The 22,019-nt window shown below is 40.7% G+C and overlaps 2 protein-coding genes across 4 annotated transcripts; both read left to right on the top strand.

The window, feature by feature from the left end:
- Window positions 1–2,805: 2,805 nt before the first annotated feature.
- Window positions 2,806–13,553, top strand: LOC131241388 (DNA-binding protein S1FA-like). Of its 2 annotated transcripts, none has more exons than XM_058240205.1 (3): window positions 2,806–2,927; window positions 3,129–3,234; window positions 13,119–13,553. In XM_058240205.1, the coding sequence occupies exons 2-3, from the start codon at window positions 3,178–3,180 to the stop codon at window positions 13,326–13,328; spliced, it is 267 nt and encodes an 88-aa protein (XP_058096188.1). In that variant the 5' UTR covers window positions 2,806–2,927; window positions 3,129–3,177; the 3' UTR covers window positions 13,329–13,553. The 2 variants fall into 2 exon arrangements, with proteins under 2 accessions (XP_058096188.1, XP_058096192.1); XM_058240209.1 differs by lacking the exon at window positions 2,806–2,927 and adding an exon at window positions 2,971–2,994.
- Window positions 13,554–16,723: 3,170 nt separating this feature from the next.
- Window positions 16,724–21,342, top strand: LOC131241371 (uncharacterized). Of its 2 annotated transcripts, none has more exons than XM_058240197.1 (2): window positions 16,724–17,642; window positions 20,954–21,342. In XM_058240197.1, exon 1 carries the CDS (start codon window positions 16,877–16,879, stop codon window positions 17,633–17,635), a length of 759 nt encoding a protein of 252 aa, XP_058096180.1. In that variant the 5' UTR covers window positions 16,724–16,876; the 3' UTR covers window positions 17,636–17,642; window positions 20,954–21,342. The 2 variants fall into 2 exon arrangements, with proteins under 2 accessions (XP_058096180.1, XP_058096173.1); XM_058240190.1 differs by lacking the exon at window positions 20,954–21,342 and adding an exon at window positions 20,326–20,593.
- Window positions 21,343–22,019: the final 677 nt, after the last annotated feature.

The following is a 22,019-nucleotide window of genomic DNA, read 5'->3' as shown; positions in this document are numbered from 1 at the left end:
TAAATAGAGGAGTGTGCTTCATGCATTGCCATCAAATGACCCATGACCCTATTGGTGCATTTCATAGCTATGGTGGCAATATTGATTGGTCAGCACCATGATTGAGGCAGAGGTTCGGTGAGCGCATAGTGGGTATGCACAAATATGATGCTCAGCCCATTGTAACCCCATATATGGTTTTTCACACCATCATATATAGGCTCGCAGCTAGAGGTGTACATGAATTGAGCTAGCTCGGTTAGCTCGCTTGACTCGACTCGAAAAAGCTCAAGAAGCTGAGTTAGAGCCGAGTCGAACTGATTTTTTGAGCTCCAAAATGAGTTAGAGCTGGCCCCAGCTCGACTCGACTCGGATCGAACCCGGCTCGAATTGAACTCGGATCGAACCAGTTCAGTGACTCGGTTACTTTGATATTGATGTTGCTCACCAAATGTTTGATAAAATAACTCAAAGAAGTGTGGTGGGTGGCAAGGAAGGTGTGTGTGTGTGTGTGTGTGTGTGTGTGTGTGTGTGTGAAACCAATACCTTGTTTTTCTTGATTTTTATGTTTCTTAGAAGGTGTTTGATAAAATACCTGTAAAACCATTGCTGCTCTCTCAAATACAGTGAGATTTTGAAGGTGCAATCCAGGTGTTTGTGAAAACGCTGCAATGACGAACTCGGCTCGATTGTGGCTCAAACTCGGCTCGAACTGGCCTGAGCTACTAACCGAACCAAGCCGAGCTGGCCAGTCAGGCTCGAGGACCAAGCTAAGCCGAGTTTGAGCTGAGGTCAGCTAGTGGCCGAGCCAAGTCGAGCTGAGGCCAGCTTGACTTAGTTTGACTCGATGTACACCCCTACTTGCAGCCTTTTGAAATTTGGTGGTACTTTGTGGGTGCACTAGAGACCACACTCCTTCATTTAGCTTGCTACATGTGCTCCCGACAATGGTCAATCTAATCTGATAGATGTCTCTAGGGTGGCCTTAGCCATATAGTTGCCTTGATCGGGGCCCACTGAAGTCGACAGACGAGATTCTATCTCATTTAAAGTATAGGGTGTCTATAGTCACATACATATGGTGGGGCCCACAAATTTAACTCAGTAGCTATTGGACCACTTTCAAACAGGAAATACTTCATCAATTTCAAACAATAGTAAAAATTAATCACTTGCTATTTACTTGTATTTGGAGAAATGAAAAATTAAATGCCCCCTTAAAATGAATGTGTGAGATAGAGCTATGGAGCTAGTGGAAAGCACTAGCTACATTCTTTTGGAATGAGATTTTAGTCTCCTAGTCAGGTATATACTAATGCAGATGAGCAACGAAAAATATAGTTGAGTAATACACAATGGGTAATTGACTTGAATTGGAATAGAAGTTTTTGTTTCATTTAAGTTGGACTGAAATAACTTAAAATTTTCATTTGCAGTTAAAATTTTCGATTTTATTTTTACACATTTGGCATACGCAAGTACTCATGGGCTTAGCCGCTAGGCATGATTACACTTCAAACATTTTCACACACATGCATGCATGCACACATGCGTTTACATGGACCCACCTTGGACTAGCCTATATGTTTTTGGGTTGGGAATGGTTGGTATGAAGTGCAAGAGGTCTTGGGCCTAGCTGAATGGTCATGGGTATATAAAACTATCAGATGGCTGGGTATGGAAACACTTAGAGGTGGGCACGATCTGACTTGATCCAGCTAACTAAACTCGTCTGACTCGTTCAGATCCGACTCGAACCAAACCGAATGGGTGAGTCGGTCCAAACCGAGTTGGCTTCACCCAATCCGAACTCAACCGAGTTGAGTTCGAGTTACCCAGTAACTTGACTCGATCTCAAACCCGAAACTCGACCTGGTTAGACTCGACTCAATCTCAAACCCATCTCGACTTGACTCTCTAACCCTACCCGCACCCTACCCCGACCCGATCCCAAACTCTCTCTTCCTCTCTCATCCTCCTCTTCTTCCAAGCCCGACAACCACCCACCACCATCACCCTCCTCCTCCTCTTCTCTCTCCTCTCCACTCCCTTCCTCCCTCATCCTTCTCATCTTCCAAGCCCGACAACCACCCACCACCATCACCCTCATCCTCCTCCTCCTCCTCCTCTCTCTCCTCTCCACTCCCTCCTTCCCTTATCTCTCAATTCGACTCGGTGCCAACTCAACCCAACTCGGTACTTCTAACCGAATTGGACTCGGTTTGGATCAATCTGGGCAGACCGAACTCGGATCGAGTCAGGCATGCTGGACCCAGTCTCGAGTCGGATCGAGTTCGGATCAAGCCTATTTCAAAATAGGATCAAGTCGAGTCTGCCCTAACTCGTTCTGACTTGACTTGATGCCCAAATCTAGTAACACTTATTTATTTATTGGCTTGGACCCTCTTTGGGCTATTCTTGAGCTTGGTTGGACATGGGTAAAAATTTATTTTTTTAATTTATTGACATGGACCCACTTTGGCTAGCCTTGAGCTAGGATTGGACAGTATCAAGCCCAACTCGCCCATTGACAGCCATATCAAACATCATGTGGGTCCAAGATTCAAATGACCCGATCAAACAGCCCATAAAATCAACAGTTTGGATCATCTACGGGGAGAAAAAAGCACTCTGAGCACTTTAGAGATCTATTTGTTGAGAGCCATCATGGATTTCTTACCATCATCACTTTCATCATAAAATCGTGAGCGTCTAATCCACATCTTGGACGGCTATAAAAATAAAGATAACTTATGGACGGATAGGATCCTCTGATCGTTGTATTTGCACAGTATAATCCATGCTGAACGGTCTGGGTTGATATATGTTATTGTGAAACGAGACCTATAAATAACTTATACCGTACTCCGCGGGAGCAGCACTCTCATACATTAATTCCTTGCGAGACCCGATCCCCAGAAACCGCGTAAACGTCAGAGCACTCGAAGGTATCCTCTCTCTCTCTCTCTCTCTCTCTCTCTCTCTCTCCTTCGCGATACGAATTTCTGTGATTTTGTGGGTTTCTGGTTCAATCTTTACTGGAATCGATTTGGATTTTTTGTTTTTCTTCTTTCTTTGTGGATGAATAGTATCAAAATCTGATTTTGATTCCGATTTCTAATCTGTCTTGTAAAAATGGATGCATGCAGTTGGAAATAGGAGGGTTTTTGGCCCGATTCGCTTCAGATTCTTCTTGCGATGGAGGACGAGTTCTCGTTCTCGGATACGGTCCCTCCGTCGTTCGATAAGAAAACGGTATTTCTTTACGATTTCGTTCCGCGACATTTCTTCCATTGAACAATAACTCATGTGATGCAGTGTTATTGCCATTTTTATTTTCTTTTATCATGCATTTGTTATGTTTTTTCCAGATCTGTTCTCAGGCGCTCACGTTTCCTGTTTTCTCAGCTGTAGACGATGCGTTTTTTTTTTTTTTTTTTATAATAATAATAATTATTATTATAGGGATTTTGTTATGATGTGTGCTTCATAGAAAGATTCTATGAACTGGGAAATGTGGATGGTGATTGGGATTGTTGATCTGGTGGGCCATCACACATATGGGGCCGTGGGTCGAAAATATTGTGATCGGGCGATCTATACATCTGCCACAGCTAGTTTTGCTTGTCAGAATGTGTCCATTTTTCCGGCCACTGATTGAATGGACACGCTAGTCTGATTGCGTTCATTTTTGGGCTATGCACGTCACTACATGGTGGCCCACCATATCAATGGTCGTGCAATGTACACAAGTGCCACTTGTGTAGAGAACAAAATCTATCAATTTAACATGGAGTGTGTGGGAAAGGATTGATTGTCAAAATAGATCTATATCTGACAGGTGCTGAGTGCTTAAGCCCTTCAATCTCCATAGACTTAAGAGACCCTGTGCATGCAGAATTGCAGATCACTGGCATTTGGCCCCACTCCAAATCATACTCTTTCACGTATATGATCTTCCTGTTGGGGGGTTGATGTGACCTGAAGATGCCAGGCTGAATCTGGGTCGTGATTGTCATAGACCTGGATAATGATCTCATCAAAGAAATCTTCCAGTGCAGGGGAAAAGAACAAAGCTTTTATTCATCTTCAATTGTTCACTATAACATAAGAGAAGCCACACCCCCAATGTGGTCCTTATATAGAAGAGAATCTAGGTTGAAAGGCTAGACGGAATGAAGGGCTTGCGAGGTCATTAACAACAACAAGGGAAGAATCATCATACTCTAAAGGTCCAAGTAGAACTTAGGCTCTTCTTCTTTCCCATCCTTCACAAGGAATTTGTAAAACGTGATGAGTGTGAGTTATATGCTCAAATAGATGCTTTCCTTCCACCAACACAAGGCACTGCAATCATTTCCACAGCCCCAAACAACTTATGAGTTATGATAGATAGTTTCCAGATTGATTGACATCTTTTACTAAAATAACTTTTGGCTGTGGATCAGTTGCTTCAATCTTGAAACATAGCTTCTTAAAAGCCTTAAGCAACTCATTTTGGAATCTTGGGCAAAGATTCCTCTTATTCAGCCTGCTCGAGGCACCCTATTCTGCTATGCATGCAAGCTTTATGGGATGTTTCAATCACTATGCCTGTTGCCATGTGCGCCTTGAGGAGGAGGTCTCTTCTTTTTTTTTTTGGGGGGGGTGGGTGGTTACGACTAGTGGAACAACCTAGCCCAATACATAACCAAATGTTACATCTCTCTATAATCCCACCTTGAGGAGGTGGTTGCATAAGGCTTCTATGACATGAGCTGCATACGAGCAGTTTTCCTTCAACACAATAAACAATCATCATAATGAGCAGGAACTTATTTGGGGAAATATTTTGGTTGATAGAAATGATGATTTTGGATGTGCCTCCATACTTTTTAAACTCAGCCAGTTCGTACTCCTATTCATCTATGAGCTTGTTGGTGTTTCTTGTCAAATTTAGATTGGTCTTGTTGAGCAAAGCCGAAAGACCAAGCCTTGGGACAAACTTTAAATGGGCCATCATCCAAGAATCTAATTGTTTGTTGAATTTGTGCCATTGTCAAATTCATTGTAGTCGTCCTTTGAATATCCACCAACCAGCCAGTTAGGGGGTGTTTGATTTTTCAAATCCCCCTGTAAATACTTGAAAATGAATAATTATTACTTACCTGTGTATTTCGGGCTGCAAACCCAATGCTGATGTTGACCACTACCGTGTTTGACGAAAACCATGGCCAAAACCAAGACAAAATGTAATGTGCAAAAAAAATTGTGGGGCCTGCCATTATGTATGTACCTGATCCACTCCATCCATCAGTTTTATCAGCTCATATTAGGGCATGAGCCCTAAAATGAAGCGGATCCATAGTGGAAATGGACCACACCATAGGAAAAAGGCAGAATTGAGCGCCTACTGTTTAAAACTTCTTTGGTGGCCACAAAAGTTTTGGATGAAGCTGATTTTTGTGTATTTACTTCATCCATGTTTCTGTGACCTTATGAACAGGTTGGATGATAAATACACATCCCTATGGGCCTTAGGAAGGCTTCATCTTTCAATGGTGGACGTCGTTACCCCTTATTTCGTATTGTGTGGTCCACCCGAGCTTTGGATCTGCCCCAATTTTGGGATCATGCCCTAAAATGTGTTGGTTAAATGGATTGACAGCATGTATCTGACACATACATCATGGTGGGTCCCATGACTCCCATGGAATTTTTTCAGTACGCAATTTGCTCGATTTCATTCATGCTATCATGTAAATTGAGGTGTAATTAAGGAGGTATTTCCCTTCAAACTAAGCATGTCTGGGAAGTAATAATTGCTTATTTACCACTACTTATGGTGGCAAATAAAAAATCAAACACCCCCTTAGGGAAACAACTCAATGTGATTTTCAGCATATAGAAAATATACATCATCCAAAAACCCAATTGTTTGTTGAATTTAGGCCATTGTCAAACTCATCATAGTCGTCCTTTAAATATCCACCAACCAGCCAGTTGATAGAAATGATGATTTTGAATGTGACTTCGCACTCGTTTTTACTCAGCCAGTTGGTACTCCTATGTCCTTTTTTTTTTTTTCCTTTTTTTATGAAAGATAAATTTAGATAAGTCTTGTTGAGCAAAGTTGAGAGAACAATTCCTGGACAAACTTTAAATTGGCCATTATCCAAAAATCCTGTTGTTTGTTGAATTTGGGCCATTGTCAAACTCATCCTAGTTGTCCTTTAAATATCCACCTGCCAGTTAGGGAAACAACTCAATGTATTTTTCGGTTTAAAAGCCATCTAAATCAGGGACCACTAACTGTATGATTTACTTTGAGTTCATTATATGGCGCATTAATGATTTCTCAGTGCATGTGTATCAGCCATCATGTGCTAGAGTATTAAAGCTTCTTCATTTTGAAAAGTAGGGGTCATTTGCCATCTAGAGGGTCACCTAATTACTTAAATGCCTTTTTACTCTTCTTTTTTTTTTTTTTAAAGATTTTTTTTTTTTTTTTTTTTTAAGTGCCCTTACTTTACTTTCAAACTTGACGGAAAAGAGCGGAACCGGAGGAAGAGAAAAATAACGAACAAGGAGGAAGATGAAAGTGTGTCACAAATTGCTTAACCAAAGCAGAAGTTTTAATTCAACTGAAAGAGGGAGATGGTCTTTCAATAGTTCCTAAAGTTCCTCTCTTAGAAACTTTGAATTTCAACTTTCCAAGAAGTTGACTTTTGGACTTCCTTGTTGGCTCCAAAGTGGGTGTGGGTCCCACCAAGCTAGTGTACATGCAACTACCATCCCAAGTGCATGCCACCACATATGCTATATCATCCTTTTGAGGTTCGAGAGGGTGCTTAAGCATGAATTGTTGTTGGCCTTTGACAATGATGCACCTTTATACGCGTTATCTTCTTTCACTTAGGGCCTGTTTGATTTTCTAAATCCTCTGTAAATAAGCAATTATTACTTTTTCAACTTGTTTGAAACTGCGCATGTATTTCTGATTCGAAAACTGGTCCAAAAGGATTGGTTTAAATTTGTGGGCCCCACCGTGATGTATATGGCATCCACGCCATCCATCCGTTTTACTAGAACATTTTGAGGCATGAGCCGAAAAATCATGCCTCAAAATGAGGCAGATCGAACACTCAAGTGGCCCACACCAAGGAAACAGTAGCCCCGAGAAGTTTTTAACGGTAGGTGTTTGATTCCCTTCTTCCTATGGTGTGGTCCACTTGAGCTTTGGATCTGTCTCATTTTTTGGCTCATGCTCTAAATTCAGCTGGCGTAACGGATGGACAGCGTGGATAAGCCACATACATCATGGTGGGCCCCACATATACTTCACAGCCTCCTCGGTTTTGGTGTTCAAAAAGCCGTCAAATCAAGCATATGTAACGATGCAGTAATCACCGAAGGAAGTAATTACTACCCATTTGCAATGGATTTACACTGGATTTGGAAAATCAAACAAGCCCTTAGGTAATTGAGGATGCAATCCTCCGTGTCTGATTGGCCTTGCTTTCCTATGATGGATTTGTAGATCAACAAGTCATTGGATCTTCCACATCTTCTCCATGTCATTTCTTAAGCAGATTGTAGGTGCGAATTTGCTTGGACAGTAGCAGTGGTAATTGAACTTCAATAAAAAAAATAAAAATGATACACACAGATAACTTTGTACTGGGAGCTTTTGAGTTCACTTTGACTGATACAATTGTTGTTGCAATTGAATGTTTTTCGGGATTCATCAGACTCAACCGTTGAATTGTCCATTATATCCACAATTGGGACAACCACGCATCCATCGGTACTTGTGTCAATAGATCCATCATATGGTCTATCTGCGTTACCTACCGGTGAATCTAATGCTATATTCATCTGGGATCACAATTTCCTCAAGCACCTTTCATGGCATTCAATTCTCCTCATATTGTTTATCTCCTTGCAATTCTAGGTACTTAATTTTGATGGATTGAGACTCAAGGCAGGTTTTCTTTTGACGTCGCACAATCTCTTCCGATTCAGTAGAGATGCACTTGAGTTCCGCCCTGACTTTCCATATTTCTCTTTTCTCACATCACCCATTGGATGTTTCTGCATCTTCCTCTAGGTCTTCTTGCTGCCATTGCCGACCAAGAGCTAATCTCAAGCTCTGATGGCAAATGATGGAGAAGATCAGAGCAAGGCAAAGAGAAAAAATAATGAATGAGGAAGATGAAAGTGTATCACAATGGGAGCAATGCTCAACCAAAAGAGAAGTTTTACTTAAAACTTATAGAGATTTTTTTTTATCCCAATCCTTCCCGAAGATCCTTACATTGGCCCTCATTTATATGACTCTCTCCATCTCAAATCTTTTGTTACATCAGCTACTAACTCCTATTACAACATCCATTTGTAATATTTAATAGCTTATCTCTTAGGAAAATTCTAAATGACAACTTTTTAAGAAGATGACTTCCCACTGGTACACACAGTCCAAGTTTACAGAAGGCTAATTCAATACCTCCATGCAAATTCAAATTAAAAAAAATCTATTGACATTTCTATTTCCTTGTTGGATCCAATTGGGGCCCACCAAACTAGGCGCATGTAAGACTACCATCTTGAGAGCATGCCAACATAGTTACATCAAAACACATCCCATGTCCTTTAGTAGTGAAAGTGGAAAATGTTGCCCTAGTGCTACTCTGTCATATACAGTAAGATGAGTCATAAGGTCTCCAACAACAAGGATACATTACGCGATACAACTGATATATCCCATGTGATAACCGATACGTATCCGTATCCCAAGGGTGCAATACATAACGTGATACCAATATTTCGAACACCGGTTGTACACCACATTGCGTGTTATATCAGAAAGACAAAACACACATTGTATTATTGGAAATGGCCTTGAATTTTGGGGTGTAACATAGCCGATTGTGATGGTGACTGGGGCAAGAAAATTGACATATTTTAATATGTTCACCTTGGAAGAGGTTCTTTGTCATGCAAAAACCGGTAGATACACATTGCTGCATCTGCCATGTAAGCGGGGATTCATCTCTGTTGTGTTGCTTCTCAAGATATTAGCTTTTTGAAACCCTTCATTGATGAAACGAAGTAGTTGAAACTGAGAGTGCCTGTGACATCATCTTTTTTTTATTGACAACAAAAAGATATATTAGAAATGACCAAACCTCAAGGAATGAAGATATGAGATCCCTATAAGAGTCCCCTATACAGAGAGAAGATATATGGACCCCCACCTTAGCAAGAGATTAGCAGTACACTCTCGAGGAATCTGATTATAAACTATTACAATGAATGAGAATACATTCTCGATTCATTCAAAATGAAACCTACTTCGAAGGAGGGCATTTTCCGAGGTGCTAACAATGGCATTACGAGGTTCAGGTTCCCCTCAACCAAAGACCCACCCACCTGGCTAGCAAATAGCTCTGCATCAGTTTTGATGGCCACTAGCTCCACTGGAATTGAATATTCCACCCCAGTTGGGTGCGAGAAAGTGAGCTTGATGGATCGACACTCATTGTTAAGGACTCCTCCAATCCAGGATATAAGGGCACACTTTTACAGGAGGTCGGCAATAGTCTTACACTTTGCAAACTGTGAAAATATCAGAAATGGAAGTGGCAAAGAACTCTTTGAGGAGCTAACCCCAAATTGCCAAAGATCTTTTGGTCTTGCTGAAGATTTGATATTGGGTAGATGGATGATCCCCAGAGATTTCTTTTTTTCCCCTCTCCCTACAAACCCTGCATAATGGCCATCATGAGCATCCTTCAATGGGTCTTGCCTTTAGGCTTGAATGGCCTGCCTCATGAGCTCCCTTATTGAACCTAGTAAAACTCAATCAATTCCAAAGAGGGGCGAAAAAGTCATACCATATCCTTTGGAATTGCGAGGACGAAACAATTCTATTTTCTAGCACTTCATATGAGTCTTTGATAAGGATGTCTATTCTGGCAAGGGAGTAAAGCCTTGGGAATTTATTATTAATATGGGAGGAATAACTAAGCCCGAGGTCTTCCCAAAAGCGAGCCCTCATTAATTTACCACTTTATATATCACACCTTTTGAGAAAATTTTTGCATTCCTTTGAAGGCGTCACCAAACTTTGAGATAGCTTTCCATATGAATGAACCATTATCCCTAATCACCACTCCTATGAAATGATTCTTTCCATAGCCAATTGCCAACGCTACTGTGAAAGACGTCTTTTGATAGCCAAATTGTCAACGCCACTGTGAATGACCTGAAGTTTATTCTTAACTGAATCACTTGGGTGTATATCAAAGGTGAGTGGAAAAGGTACATGCATCTCTTCTTCTGAAAAGTTAGTGGATCCTTTCATTAACCCCTTGTTAAAGAAAGTAGTTCAGAAACATAGGATTCTGGAAAAAAAAGTTACATCATTGAGACCTTCAACTTTCTATAATGAATTTAAAATGTTTGAAACCCCCCTTTGAAAGGAACTGGGCTTTGATTTCCCCCCATTGAAGGAACCGATATGGGCTCTCAAAGTCCAAGTGGTTGGTTAAACATAATCCTTTGAGTCTTATGCCAATGATGAAATGTGCGTGCACTCCCTTAAGTAGGGATCTCAACACCTGGGCCAAGCAAGTAGAGGGTCAGACGGTGAATCCCTAGTGGTTTTGTTAGCTGGAGGCAGATTACATGTTGGTTTGAGCAGAACAAAACAAGACCAGCAGCAGGAATGACCCCTAGGATATCCCTTCTAGAACAGAGGTGCCCTACCACCAAATCGGCCATTGAGCAGTTGACAGAAGCTTTTAATATTTGGTGCTCTCCTTGAAAGAGCATCGCAAGAGGAAGCTCCAATTTTAATAAAGGAAAGAAACCTAAAGTTTATGCCATTGGCATCTGCCAATCAGGGGCATTGTGTACATTGGTAATTGCTTTACATCCACTAGCCACATATAATTTCACTGTCTCTAGTATTTTGATAATTTTAGGAATGTCTGGATGGGTCTGAAATCCCACACTTTTGGGTGTTTTCCTGAAGAGGATAGATAGGAACCCCAGATGGCAAGTGTCAGTTTATGAGAATCTGTGAAGTGTTTATCTTTTTCATTCTATTTCTTTTGTTAGGGTGGGTAGATAATCTGATAAGATGTTAATTCCCTTTTATTTATTTATTTTTCTGCTCGAAAGATAACACTACCAGGGATTGAACCCTGAATCACTCACGCACACTACAGTGTCTCCACCAGCTCATCTTATGAGCAGGATACAAGGAAACAGATGGGGACCATTATACCTGATTCTGTTGGAGACAGGCCCTTAGCTTGCACGTTTCTTCTATTCAATTAAGTTAAAGCTGCCATTTGTTATTTTCCACCCGAAGGATACTACCATTTGGTTATTGATATGTTAATTGCCTGAAATGATACATTATTGCTCTCTGAAGAAATGATGTCATACTTAAAAGCTGCTACTATAAGTAGCAGGTAGTTTCTTTGATGCACCCATCTTGTCTTCACTTAACACATTCAATACTCTAGGCAATTCTTCATTTCAGCATGGAAATTTTTTTTATATATGTTATGAAGCTGGGCTCTCTCTAGTACAGGTGTTTCACCATTAGACCAAGTAGCTCCATTTTCAGTATCATGTTGTAGCGAAGCAAATTTCTGAGTTCACTGTCCATGATCTGCCTTTGGGTGTGTTTGGAAATATGCTCATGTGGGGTAATACACCCATTATTCATGATGCCATCCAATGTTTTAAATATCGACGATATCAGCCAATATATCCCATGATATATCTTGTATCCCACCTGTGCGATACAAAACGCACAGGTAGTGCCGATATATCCCACATGTTCGATCCGGTGAGCATTTTCAATTTCCAATCCTTTTTTAAATTTAAATTATGTTAAATTAGAGTCAAGTGGTTACAAATCCATTGGTTCTTCATGTTTTGCATGAAGAATCATGGAGTTGGAGCTTTGATTTCGATATCCATTGGTTCTTCATGTTCTTCATGTTTTTTTTTTTTTTTCAAAATTTTTCTTCAACTAACTGTCAATTGAGACTAATTTCAAAGTATTTGATGAAATGATCATTACATATACTCTAATTTTGAAATTTGAATGTAAGTGGTCCGAAATTCGAAATTTCCCCAATTTCTCCCAAATTGCTTGCAATGTTTCTCTCTAAACATGAAATCAAACATGTTTGAGGGCTGATCTACCGATTTGTCAAGTCATTGTCAATTTTCAGAAAATAAAAAATATATATATTTTTAATTAAAATACTAATTTTTCTTTGAAATTTCCCTTCAACCAGCTGTCAATTGAGACTAATTTCAAAGTATTTAGGAGCGTTTGATAAAATGATCATCACATGCAGTCTAAATGTTATGCATTCAATTTAAATATGGTTGCATTAGTTTAGTTAGGCAGTGCATAGCTTAGGACCCTGTACAAAGGAAACCTATTATATGCACTTTTTTTTTGAGATGTTATGATTTAAAAGTGTGTATTAAGGTCTTTTTTTAATAATCCCTGAAGTTTTATTGAAAAATTCAACCATTTTCCCAGTGTTTTCCCATGTTTACCAAAAAGTGTAATAAATTACTTAATACAAACGATATATCCCATGCGATAACTGATACATATGTGTATCCCAGGGGTGCGATACGTTATGCGATACTGATATTTCGAACACTGATGCCCTCTAGCATTCTGAAAGGTATTTCAGAAAGTCCACATTGGCTGGAATGGAAGTTCTCATCATGCCAACCTGACATGGAAAAGTAAGCTCGTTTCTTCCAACATATAGCAATTTGGGTGAATGGCCGTTCCACTTGGTGGGAATTAGTAGCATCCAAATAACCCTCCCTTAAAGCTTTAGTTGATATATTTTGCAGACACCATTCGCCATAACTTCCATTTGAGAAATGCAAAACCTTCCATGTCGGGCTAGAATTTTCTTTTCTTTCTATTTTCCTACATGTTGGAGTGTTGGTTTCTGCCATGTTATGTTTTTGTTTTACTTTCCTCTGCTTCATACATTAGTTTGGAGATACTTTATCTTTCTAGAGTGCATCTCATGTGATCCATTTTCTTTTTATTAACATTTTGCCTGCTGCCATAACAAAATATATGGTGCCATGACAAACAGGGAAATGTGGGCAGTGAAGTGAAGGGGTTTAACCCCGGTTTGATAGTACTGCTTGTGGTAGGAGGGCTATTGCTCATCTTCCTTGTTGGCAACTATGCACTGTACATGTATGCCCAGAAGACCCTCCCACCAAGAAAGAAGAAGCCCGTCTCCAAGAAGAAGATGAAGAGAGAGAGGCTCAAGCAAGGGGTTTCTGCACCTGGAGAATAAAAGAAAAGGTACAAGACTAGACAGCAACAGCTCATTCCAAGACTACTCTCAATCCCAAAGACTGGAAAGCATAATCTCAGTTCATTTCCTTGTAGGACTTTCAGTGTTTCTCTCTGGTGTGTTTTTAGGGTGTTTAGTTTTGAGGTTTTCCTTTTTTGATCTGGTCAGTTGTGAATTTCGGACGGAGAGACCGCACCTCGTAATCCAGCTATTCGTGTTAGGTAACCCTCACATGGTGCATGGTTGTGTCGTTTCTTTCGGAGTACTATCTAGTTGGGACAATGGGTTAGAAATTTTGCCTTGATCAATTTGATTCCGTGGATGTGCAAACATGCAAGGAACTAGCTTCGGCAGGAGCTGCCAAATTCCAGACTGGAGAAGATGTTTGGAAAAGCTGTCCCCAGATGGGGTTGAGGGATTATCCTGATCATTGGCATTAGAGTTTCTACAGTATGCCTATCTTCTCAGTTTGTTCAGCGGTCCAAGCAGTTGATATGACAGGACCCTGAACTCAGGTGAGAGATTGTACCAGAATGAAAATCTTCTTTCTGCAACTGTTACGCTTTGAATGTGTTGGATGGATCAATGGCCTTTATGGCAATTTGCTGAAATCATTGTAGTGTATCCAATCCAATTTTTCAACGATTTGTTATTGCTTGGATGGAGAAGATCTTCCAGCAGTGGAGACGAGATGTAATGGTCCATGACATCCATGGTCTGGGTTGCTGAATCATGGGTTAACAAACTGAAAACCCTAGTACAGTAATGCATTGCGCCACACGTTGACTCTTGTGCCACGTGAGAAGTGGATCAGGCGTGAAAGACGAAGAGCCCAAAAATCTAGCCGGTCTCTCCTCACGTGTGCCACATGCGTTTGAAAACGCATTTTAAAAGGTGGAGATACGGTTGAGCTTGGGGGGATCGGAATGTAGTAGAGCCATTCCTCTACAGTGCGTCCCAGGTAAAGAATCAATTGGGACCCGTCCATCTAGCTTCCTGTATGCAGGATGGAAGGTTTCACAAAAGCGATTCGACCTATTATACCGATACGTGTCCTCTGCTCTGGATTGAGGCAACAGGTGCGACTTAAATACCCATGGGCATATCATGATGGTTCCGTGAAATCCGTTCCATCCATCATCATTTGTGACAGATCGTTGTAAGACTTAACCCTAGAAATCTGGCCCATCCAAAACTTAAAGCAGATACTTGGTTTTTCCCTTCATCGTCCATGTACTTTATCAACGGTTGGATGTCGAATAAAAATCTCAGTGGGCCTCTGAATGATTTCAATGGAAGACCATGATTTGTGTTGGACATTCACCCATTCCATCGAGATGTGGTTTTGGATATCCTTCTCATTCCATTATGTGGGTCCCACTTAGAAGAGGAATCACACCAAATTTTTAGGTGGTTCCAAACTTAGGCCCCACAATGATTTTAGATATTTAAGGTAGGATTTCAAACTATTTCGAATGGCTTGGCCCCCTGAGTTTGGAATAGGGCTGATTTGGGGACTCACTAAGCGCACGGTTATATCACAGCCGGGTACATAGGCCACGGGGCAAATTGGAATTTGTGCCTTTAAAATTGGAATTCGATTATGGAATTTCACTGAAATTCATTCCTTCAAGAATTCAATTCTTAAGTTAAAGCAGCATGACAAGCATTACTGAGATTTTGAAAATCTTGTGATAATATTAGAGAAAATACACCAAGGGGCGTTTGGATGGTAGGTTACTTAAGTTACTCATATCATAACTAATGTATCTTGGTTTTTAACTTATTAAGTAGATAGATATTTTTAGCAAACAACATACTTAATTAGCCAAAAAAGTAAAAAAGTATGTTTGCCTTCTAATAAGTAATTATCCATCAAGTCTATTTGGTCCCCCTCACATCCACCATCCATCATCAGGGGCTAACCTTTGATGGGGACCATTCATTGTGTGAGCCCCACCTTTGATGTGGGCCATACATCATGCTGGACCTTGGATGTAGGTTATTCATCATCAGGGACCAACCTTTTATATGCACCATTCGTTATGTAGCGGCCTTCTTTGATGTTGGCCATCCATCATGTGGGGCCCACCATCAATTTCATTGTCATCATGTGGAGCCCACCTTAATATCCATTGTCCATCATATGGAGCCCACCTTTGATGTGGAACATCCATCATGTAGGCCCCACCTCTGATGTGGGTCGTCCATCATGCGGAGCATGCCTTGGATATGGGCCACTCGTCATTAGGGCCGACCTTTGATGTGGACCGTCCATCATGTGGGACCCATGTTGATATGGATCATCTATCATGGGAAACCTACCATTGTTAATTGCCCATCATGTGGAGCCGAACTTTGATGTGGACTGTCTATCATAGGGGTCCCGCCTTCAACGTGAGTTGCCCGACATGCAGAGGCTTGCCTTGGATGTGGGTCATTCATCATTAGGAGTTGACCTTTGATGTGAATTGTCCATCATGTGAGGCCACCTCAATATGGGCCATCCATCATGTGGGCCCAGTTTCAATGTCAATTACCCATCATGTGGAGCTCACCTTTAATGTGGATCGTCCATCATGTAGGTCCCATCTTTGAAGTGGTTGTCATTCATATCAACTCACTTTGAATGTGGGCTTTTTATCATTATGGGCCGACCTTTGATGTGGACCATACATATATGGACCCACATTAATATAGGGCAATTCATCATGCGGGGCCTACCTTATATGTCCACCGTGTGAGCCCCACCTCTAATGCGTAGAGTCCACCATGTAGAGCCTTCTTTGACATCAACAAGGAGAGAGAGCCTCCAGTGAGAGTGCAGTATAAAAGTCCCAAGTTAAAAAGCTATAAAAAAAACTAATTAAGATAAATAACTTTTAGCACATAAATTAAATTTACAATGATATATATTTACCAAACTAGAAGTGAAAAAAGCAACTCAATTACTTAAGTTAAAAAGTAACCTATTTGATGGTATCCAAACGGAATCACAAATCCAAAAAAATAATATTAAATTTTAAAAATGTGTTGAGAAACTGTTGAGAGATTTGCTGCTATGATTTAAATCCATCTATCATTTTTTGTTTTTTAAAATTTGGGATGAAAATTCTTGAAATAAATTTCAATTCAATTCAAGATTGCCAAACATGAACAACATAATGACATTCTCAAAATCTAATTGAATTCTTTGGGCGTGTTTGGCTAGGTTAAATGTAAAGAAAAAAGAAAGGAAAAAATAATGATGGTCCGAGTGAAAATATTATATTTCTGTGGTGTGAGTGTTTATGTAACAATAAAATAAAATAAAATAAAATAAAAACTGAAAATATTATATTTCTCTCTGTAATTTTTGTTTGGACTATCCAAACAATACAAATTAAAACGCTTTTCCTTGTATTTTGTAGGCAATTATCAAAGTTTCTCTTCTTTCATATACCCCCAACCCTCTCCTCTCTCTTCCCAAGCAACCAAGAGAGAGAGAGAGAGGGGCAAAGCCAGAGGTGCTATCCTACACCCCATTGCGTACCTCACCATCCCCTCAAATGAGAGCAGTAGCAGCAGCTGCAACACAGCCCCTCCTTATCCTACGCACCCTCCTCCCTACTCCATTTTCAAAGCCAGCCTCCTCCTCTCTATCAACCCACCAAAATCCACTACCACCACAACCATCTCTATCTCCCCAACAGCTCACACAAATCAATCTCCTCATTCCCCGCCTCTGCCAACGGCCAGATCATCTCCCCCACGTGGCCCGCCTCCTCGACTCCATCCTCCTTCTCCCCAACCCCCCTCCCCTCACTTCTCTCTCCCTTCCAATCCTCATCCACAGCCTCACCTCCTCCTCCGACATCTCCCTTTCCATGTCCCTCCTCACCCGTCTTGGCCGTAACCCCCGTGCTGGGCCCCACCTCCTCCCCATTGCCCACCTCCTCCTCGCTTCCTACCTCAGGGCTCGCAAGCCCAGGGACGCGATGTCGATCTTCCGTTGGATGTCAAGGCCCGAGAATTCGCAATGGGGAAAGGTCAATGGGTCTACGTATGGGATGGCGGTTACTGGGTTTTGTAGGAATGGGAGGACGCTGGAGGCATTGAAGGTTCTTCGTGGGATGGTGAGTGCGGGTGTGGCACCGGAGGAGGATGTGAGAGGATGGGTTTATAGGAGCTTGTTGAGGGAGGCGAGGGTGAAGGAAGCCGTGGAGCTGGACGGTGCTTTGGGTCGGGTCCGAGAAGGAGGGAAGGGTGGGGATCGGGATGCGGCTGTTGAATTGATGGATCAAATGGTGAGAGATTGGAGGGAGTAGAGAGCAGGTATTTTTGTTCTTTCCTTTTCTTCGTTTTTTTGTTGGTTTAATTTGTGAGAAGTACAATGATTTACTGCTCTGGATTGGACATCCCCTGATGTGCCGATGTGCGTAAGATCTGGGTCATTCATTTAGTGGGTACATCATGTATGTGCCATGGCTTGAAATTCTGGCCAGCTGGGTAATCAGGTGGGGCGCATTGCACCATTTAGGTGCCATGACCTGAAATTCTGGCCAGCTGGGTCATCAGGTGGGACGCATTGCACCATGTATGTGCCATGGGCTGAAATCCTGGCCAGCTGGGTCATCATGTGGGGTGCGTTGCACCATGTATGTGCCATGGCCTGAAATTCTGGCCAGCTGGGTCATCAGATGGGGTGCGTTGCACCATGTATGTGCCATGGCCTGAAATTCTGGCCAGCTGGGCCATCAGGTGGGGTGAACTACACCATCTATGTGCCATGACCTAAAATTCTGGCCAGCTGGGTCATCAGGTGGGGCGCGTATGTACGAGAAAAAACAACAGTTTCATAATTCAGCAACGGTCTTGATATACACATGTTACCCATTTCATGATCAGACCTACTTGTTATCGAGCCATTGCACAAACACAAAGACATGGACCAGTGCACACATGTGAGTGCAAAATGGAAGAGTAGGATTGGAGATCCTACTCCCATGAGTAGCTTGAATTGAACGAAGTAATTCAAGGTTGTGAAAATGGGATATGCCTGTTTGTTGCTCATTTTGTGATTGCTTTTTTTTCATCTGAAGAATGAAAGTTCTCTTTGTAATTTTCTTTCCGTAGTTCTCAAAACTGCAAGCAGTTAGAGTTTTTGGTTGGTGATTGAGGGTATTTAGAGGATTAGATATGTTTTTATTCATTGAATTTGATAAATGACATTACTGAAGATTTAGTTTTTCTACCTATTTTGTGTTAATTTTAGACATGCTAATGTGGATGCCAAAGATCTGAGATTGTTATTTGAATATTTTAGAAGCCTTTAGTTTTAGTAATTTTCAGAAGTATTAGGAATGAATCAGTTTCATGAAGAGTAGAGAAGAGTAAACCATTGGTGAAATTGAATGTCTGTTAACAATTGGCAGATGTTGCTTTTGGATGGACAAGTGAATTGAATTCCGCTTGATGAAGAGGAAACGAAAAAAAAAAAAAACATTAATATGACGTAATCCAGATTCAAAAGAAAAAATAAAAGAGAATACAACAAGAACAGGCAATGATTTAAAAAAAAAAAAAAAAAACAAAAATCTTACTGCTGGAATAGAGAATCAAATAGTCAATGAGAGAGCCAATGAATAGCTTCAAAAGAGACCAATTCCCTCCTGTTTCTCTCGGGAGGCAATTCCATCTCATTTTTTGGGTTTTGACAAAAAATGGTTCTAATAAGGAATGGCCCCAAAAGTCTTTCCACTCTGAAATAACTCTCCTTTTGCAAGTGAAGCTGCTGAAATAGCTTTTGAAGGTGTTACCAACTGCACCCTTGATGATGTTTTATTAGAGAAGTAGCTCTTAGGGTCTGTTTGGGTTGACTATCCTGCGTAATTGGGATTAAGTCTGATCCTGATTTTGGTGGGCCCCATGCTCTCCACTTGGGATTCAGTGAACTAAACCGGCGCCTTCCTCATTAACGCAATTAGTGGTGTCTTTGAAAGTCAGGAACCGGCTGGTCTCGGAGATTGAGGACATTGGTGTAATATAGCTAGGTAGTGTTATTTATTTAAATCCTCCTTGTTTAAACATTTCGTTTTCGTTTAACAGGGACACTCTGGGCATTATCCAGTTTTTTTTTTTTTTCCTGTCTTTCTAGTGTTGTATGTTTGATCTCTGGATCTTTCTTTGAAGAAATTTCTGTTATTAGCTCCCAAAAAATAAAAGCGATTAGTGGGTCCACCCCGCCCCCCGCGGGAAACTTCCCTTAATTGCATTTTTGTGAAGGAAAGTGCCACTTTATCGTGGCGAATCCTACATTGAGTGCATGGGGTCAGCTAGAATAATGATTAAACTCAATACCGATTACATGGGAATCCCCTACCAAAACAGACCTTTAGGTAAAAGTGACATGATTGCAATTTGCAACCCAAGCAATCCATGAGATAAGAATATCTTGGTTTGGTTATTTCCACTTTATTAGACTCATAATTGCAATTCAATGTGATAGTGCTTCAGTCCTCCCTTGGTTTGGGAATTTTGTGGCCTTACATGGCATTTCCCACCTAATGAACCCAACCATTTTTTCATTGCATCAAGAATTTTAATCCTTGAAGTGATATTTGTTTTTTTTTTTTTTGGGTTCATCCTTTTTAGATCTGTTGTGCATTTGATGTAGTCATGGTATTTGCCCAATGCGACTCGTATTGGCATTGGACCCTACAAGGATGATTTTTAGCATGGCTACTCTGGTCTTGTCCAAATCGCATTATAGCTTGTTCATATAAGCACATCTTAATTGGGTTTATTTCAAAAACCGTATTTGTTGTTGTTCTGAATGTCAGGGAGATGAAAATAACATTTCTTGAGATCTCTTGTCATGTGGATGGCAGGAAAAACTGCGCATCATCTGTGATTTGCAAAATACAAGTGTTTGTTGTTGTTCAGGAAATTCCCCAAGTTTACACCATAGTTTGAAAGTTATTATTATTATTATTATTATTATATATATGGTAAACAGGACAGGAGAATTTGGAGGCGACCGGCTAAAGGAGATCTGTATGTTTTCCACCCCTCCAAAGCTTTCATTTCGACTCTTGTAATGAGGGTGTGTAGATCATCCCTTGTGCTTTTGTATAGCTAGCGCTTGGTTATCAGACAGCGGTTGATGGCAAGATTCTTTTCCCGATCATATTTAATGTGGACACACCACCTAACATTATTTTATGTGCAAACCTCCTGGGAAACCAGGAAAATGACATCTCTGAAATGTTTGTTTGTGCGCTTCATTTGCCTTGTTGCCAATTTGTTCAATAGCTGCTAAGGTCGCTCGTTTGATGTGCATGCAACATCCCTTGGCAAATCTTTCCTTCTTCTATCCTTTGGGAATTGCAAAAGGGGGAGAACAACTGCATCTTTTTGCAACGTGGTGAAGCTGAATGAAGTTCATTCTAGAAAATTTAATGGTTTGATCATTAGTTGGAACTGTGTCAAAACAAGTCCTCAGTATGTTTCTTTCTACAGTGAACACTACAGCATGTTGAAATGGATTTTTGGAGGCTTTTTTCTTTTCTTCTTTTCTTTTTTTTTTTCCTTTTTTTTTTTTTCCCAATAATCTAATGAGCTTTGGTTGTTGGTGAGATTATCAGAAATTTGAAAGTACTGCCAAGTCCAATTCAGGTTCAGAAGTGGATGATAAGGCTCTTTGTTCTGGTTCCATCTTGCTTCCTTGTTATGTTCTGTCCCTCTATTATCTAAGGCAAGCTAGAAGGTGATCCGTGACTGGGTGAAGGATATGAGTGCAGTGCCTCAGAGACTTTCTTGGGTGGTCCATGCAGCCAAGGAGATTATGTCAAGGCCCAGCATTTCATTTTGGCCTACTGCTAAGACTGTGAATTGAGACACTTCTCTGCTGAAGGTAGTAAGCTACTTTGTTTGTCACTTGGAAGTCAGTTCTTTTGTTGTAGTTGGCATGTAATAAATTTTGTGCTATCCATTTAAAGATGAATATATGGTGCAGCACCTAGCTTGTAAGTCAGGGTAGTTTTGATTTCTTCACGGATTTGCTAAGATTGGATTGACATGGTCAATGCCTTTCTAGATTTAAGCATTGATTTGCCCATCTCCACATGATTTATGTTTGAGCTGTGACTCAATTTTTATCACACATGGCAAATTGGGTAGAACTGGCAAACACTACGGCTTCAGTTTTGTTATTGATGACAGATGGATTGTTAATTGCGGTCAAATCCAAAACAGGTATCAGAGCAATTGTTTCCGGATACAATTTTGGAGATTTACCTGCACTTATTCAAAGCAAACATGATTGGAGATTGCCAAACATGTGCCTGACAGTCGCAGATGAAAAAAATAACACAAGTTGACGGTCCTGAGCATTTGATCGTTGGACCACTGGAACTTTTCCACTAGCATGGATCCCTATAATATCAAATGGGCATGCATGGAACTTAAGCTTTTGCATGGAAATTCAATGTTTTAGGATATATACATGGGGCCATGTTGCACCCTCGAAAATGGCAATGAATCATTTGCAACCCAATGTAATTCTCAATGAGTTCAGTTGCACAAATACTGATATGTTTGATGCAAGCTAGACTTTGCATTCTACAACTGAGTCCTTGAGATTGTTATTTTAATAAACGCATATGGATTCAAGCTAGAAATTGCCTTCCACAACTTTTTTTTTTTCCTTTT

This window comes from Magnolia sinica, chromosome 1 (genome assembly GCF_029962835.1).
Source record: "Magnolia sinica isolate HGM2019 chromosome 1, MsV1, whole genome shotgun sequence".
Taxonomy (NCBI): domain Eukaryota; kingdom Viridiplantae; phylum Streptophyta; class Magnoliopsida; order Magnoliales; family Magnoliaceae; genus Magnolia; species Magnolia sinica.
The sequence above is the reverse complement of the archived record's forward strand: the minus strand, read 5'-3'. Positions and strand labels throughout refer to the sequence as shown.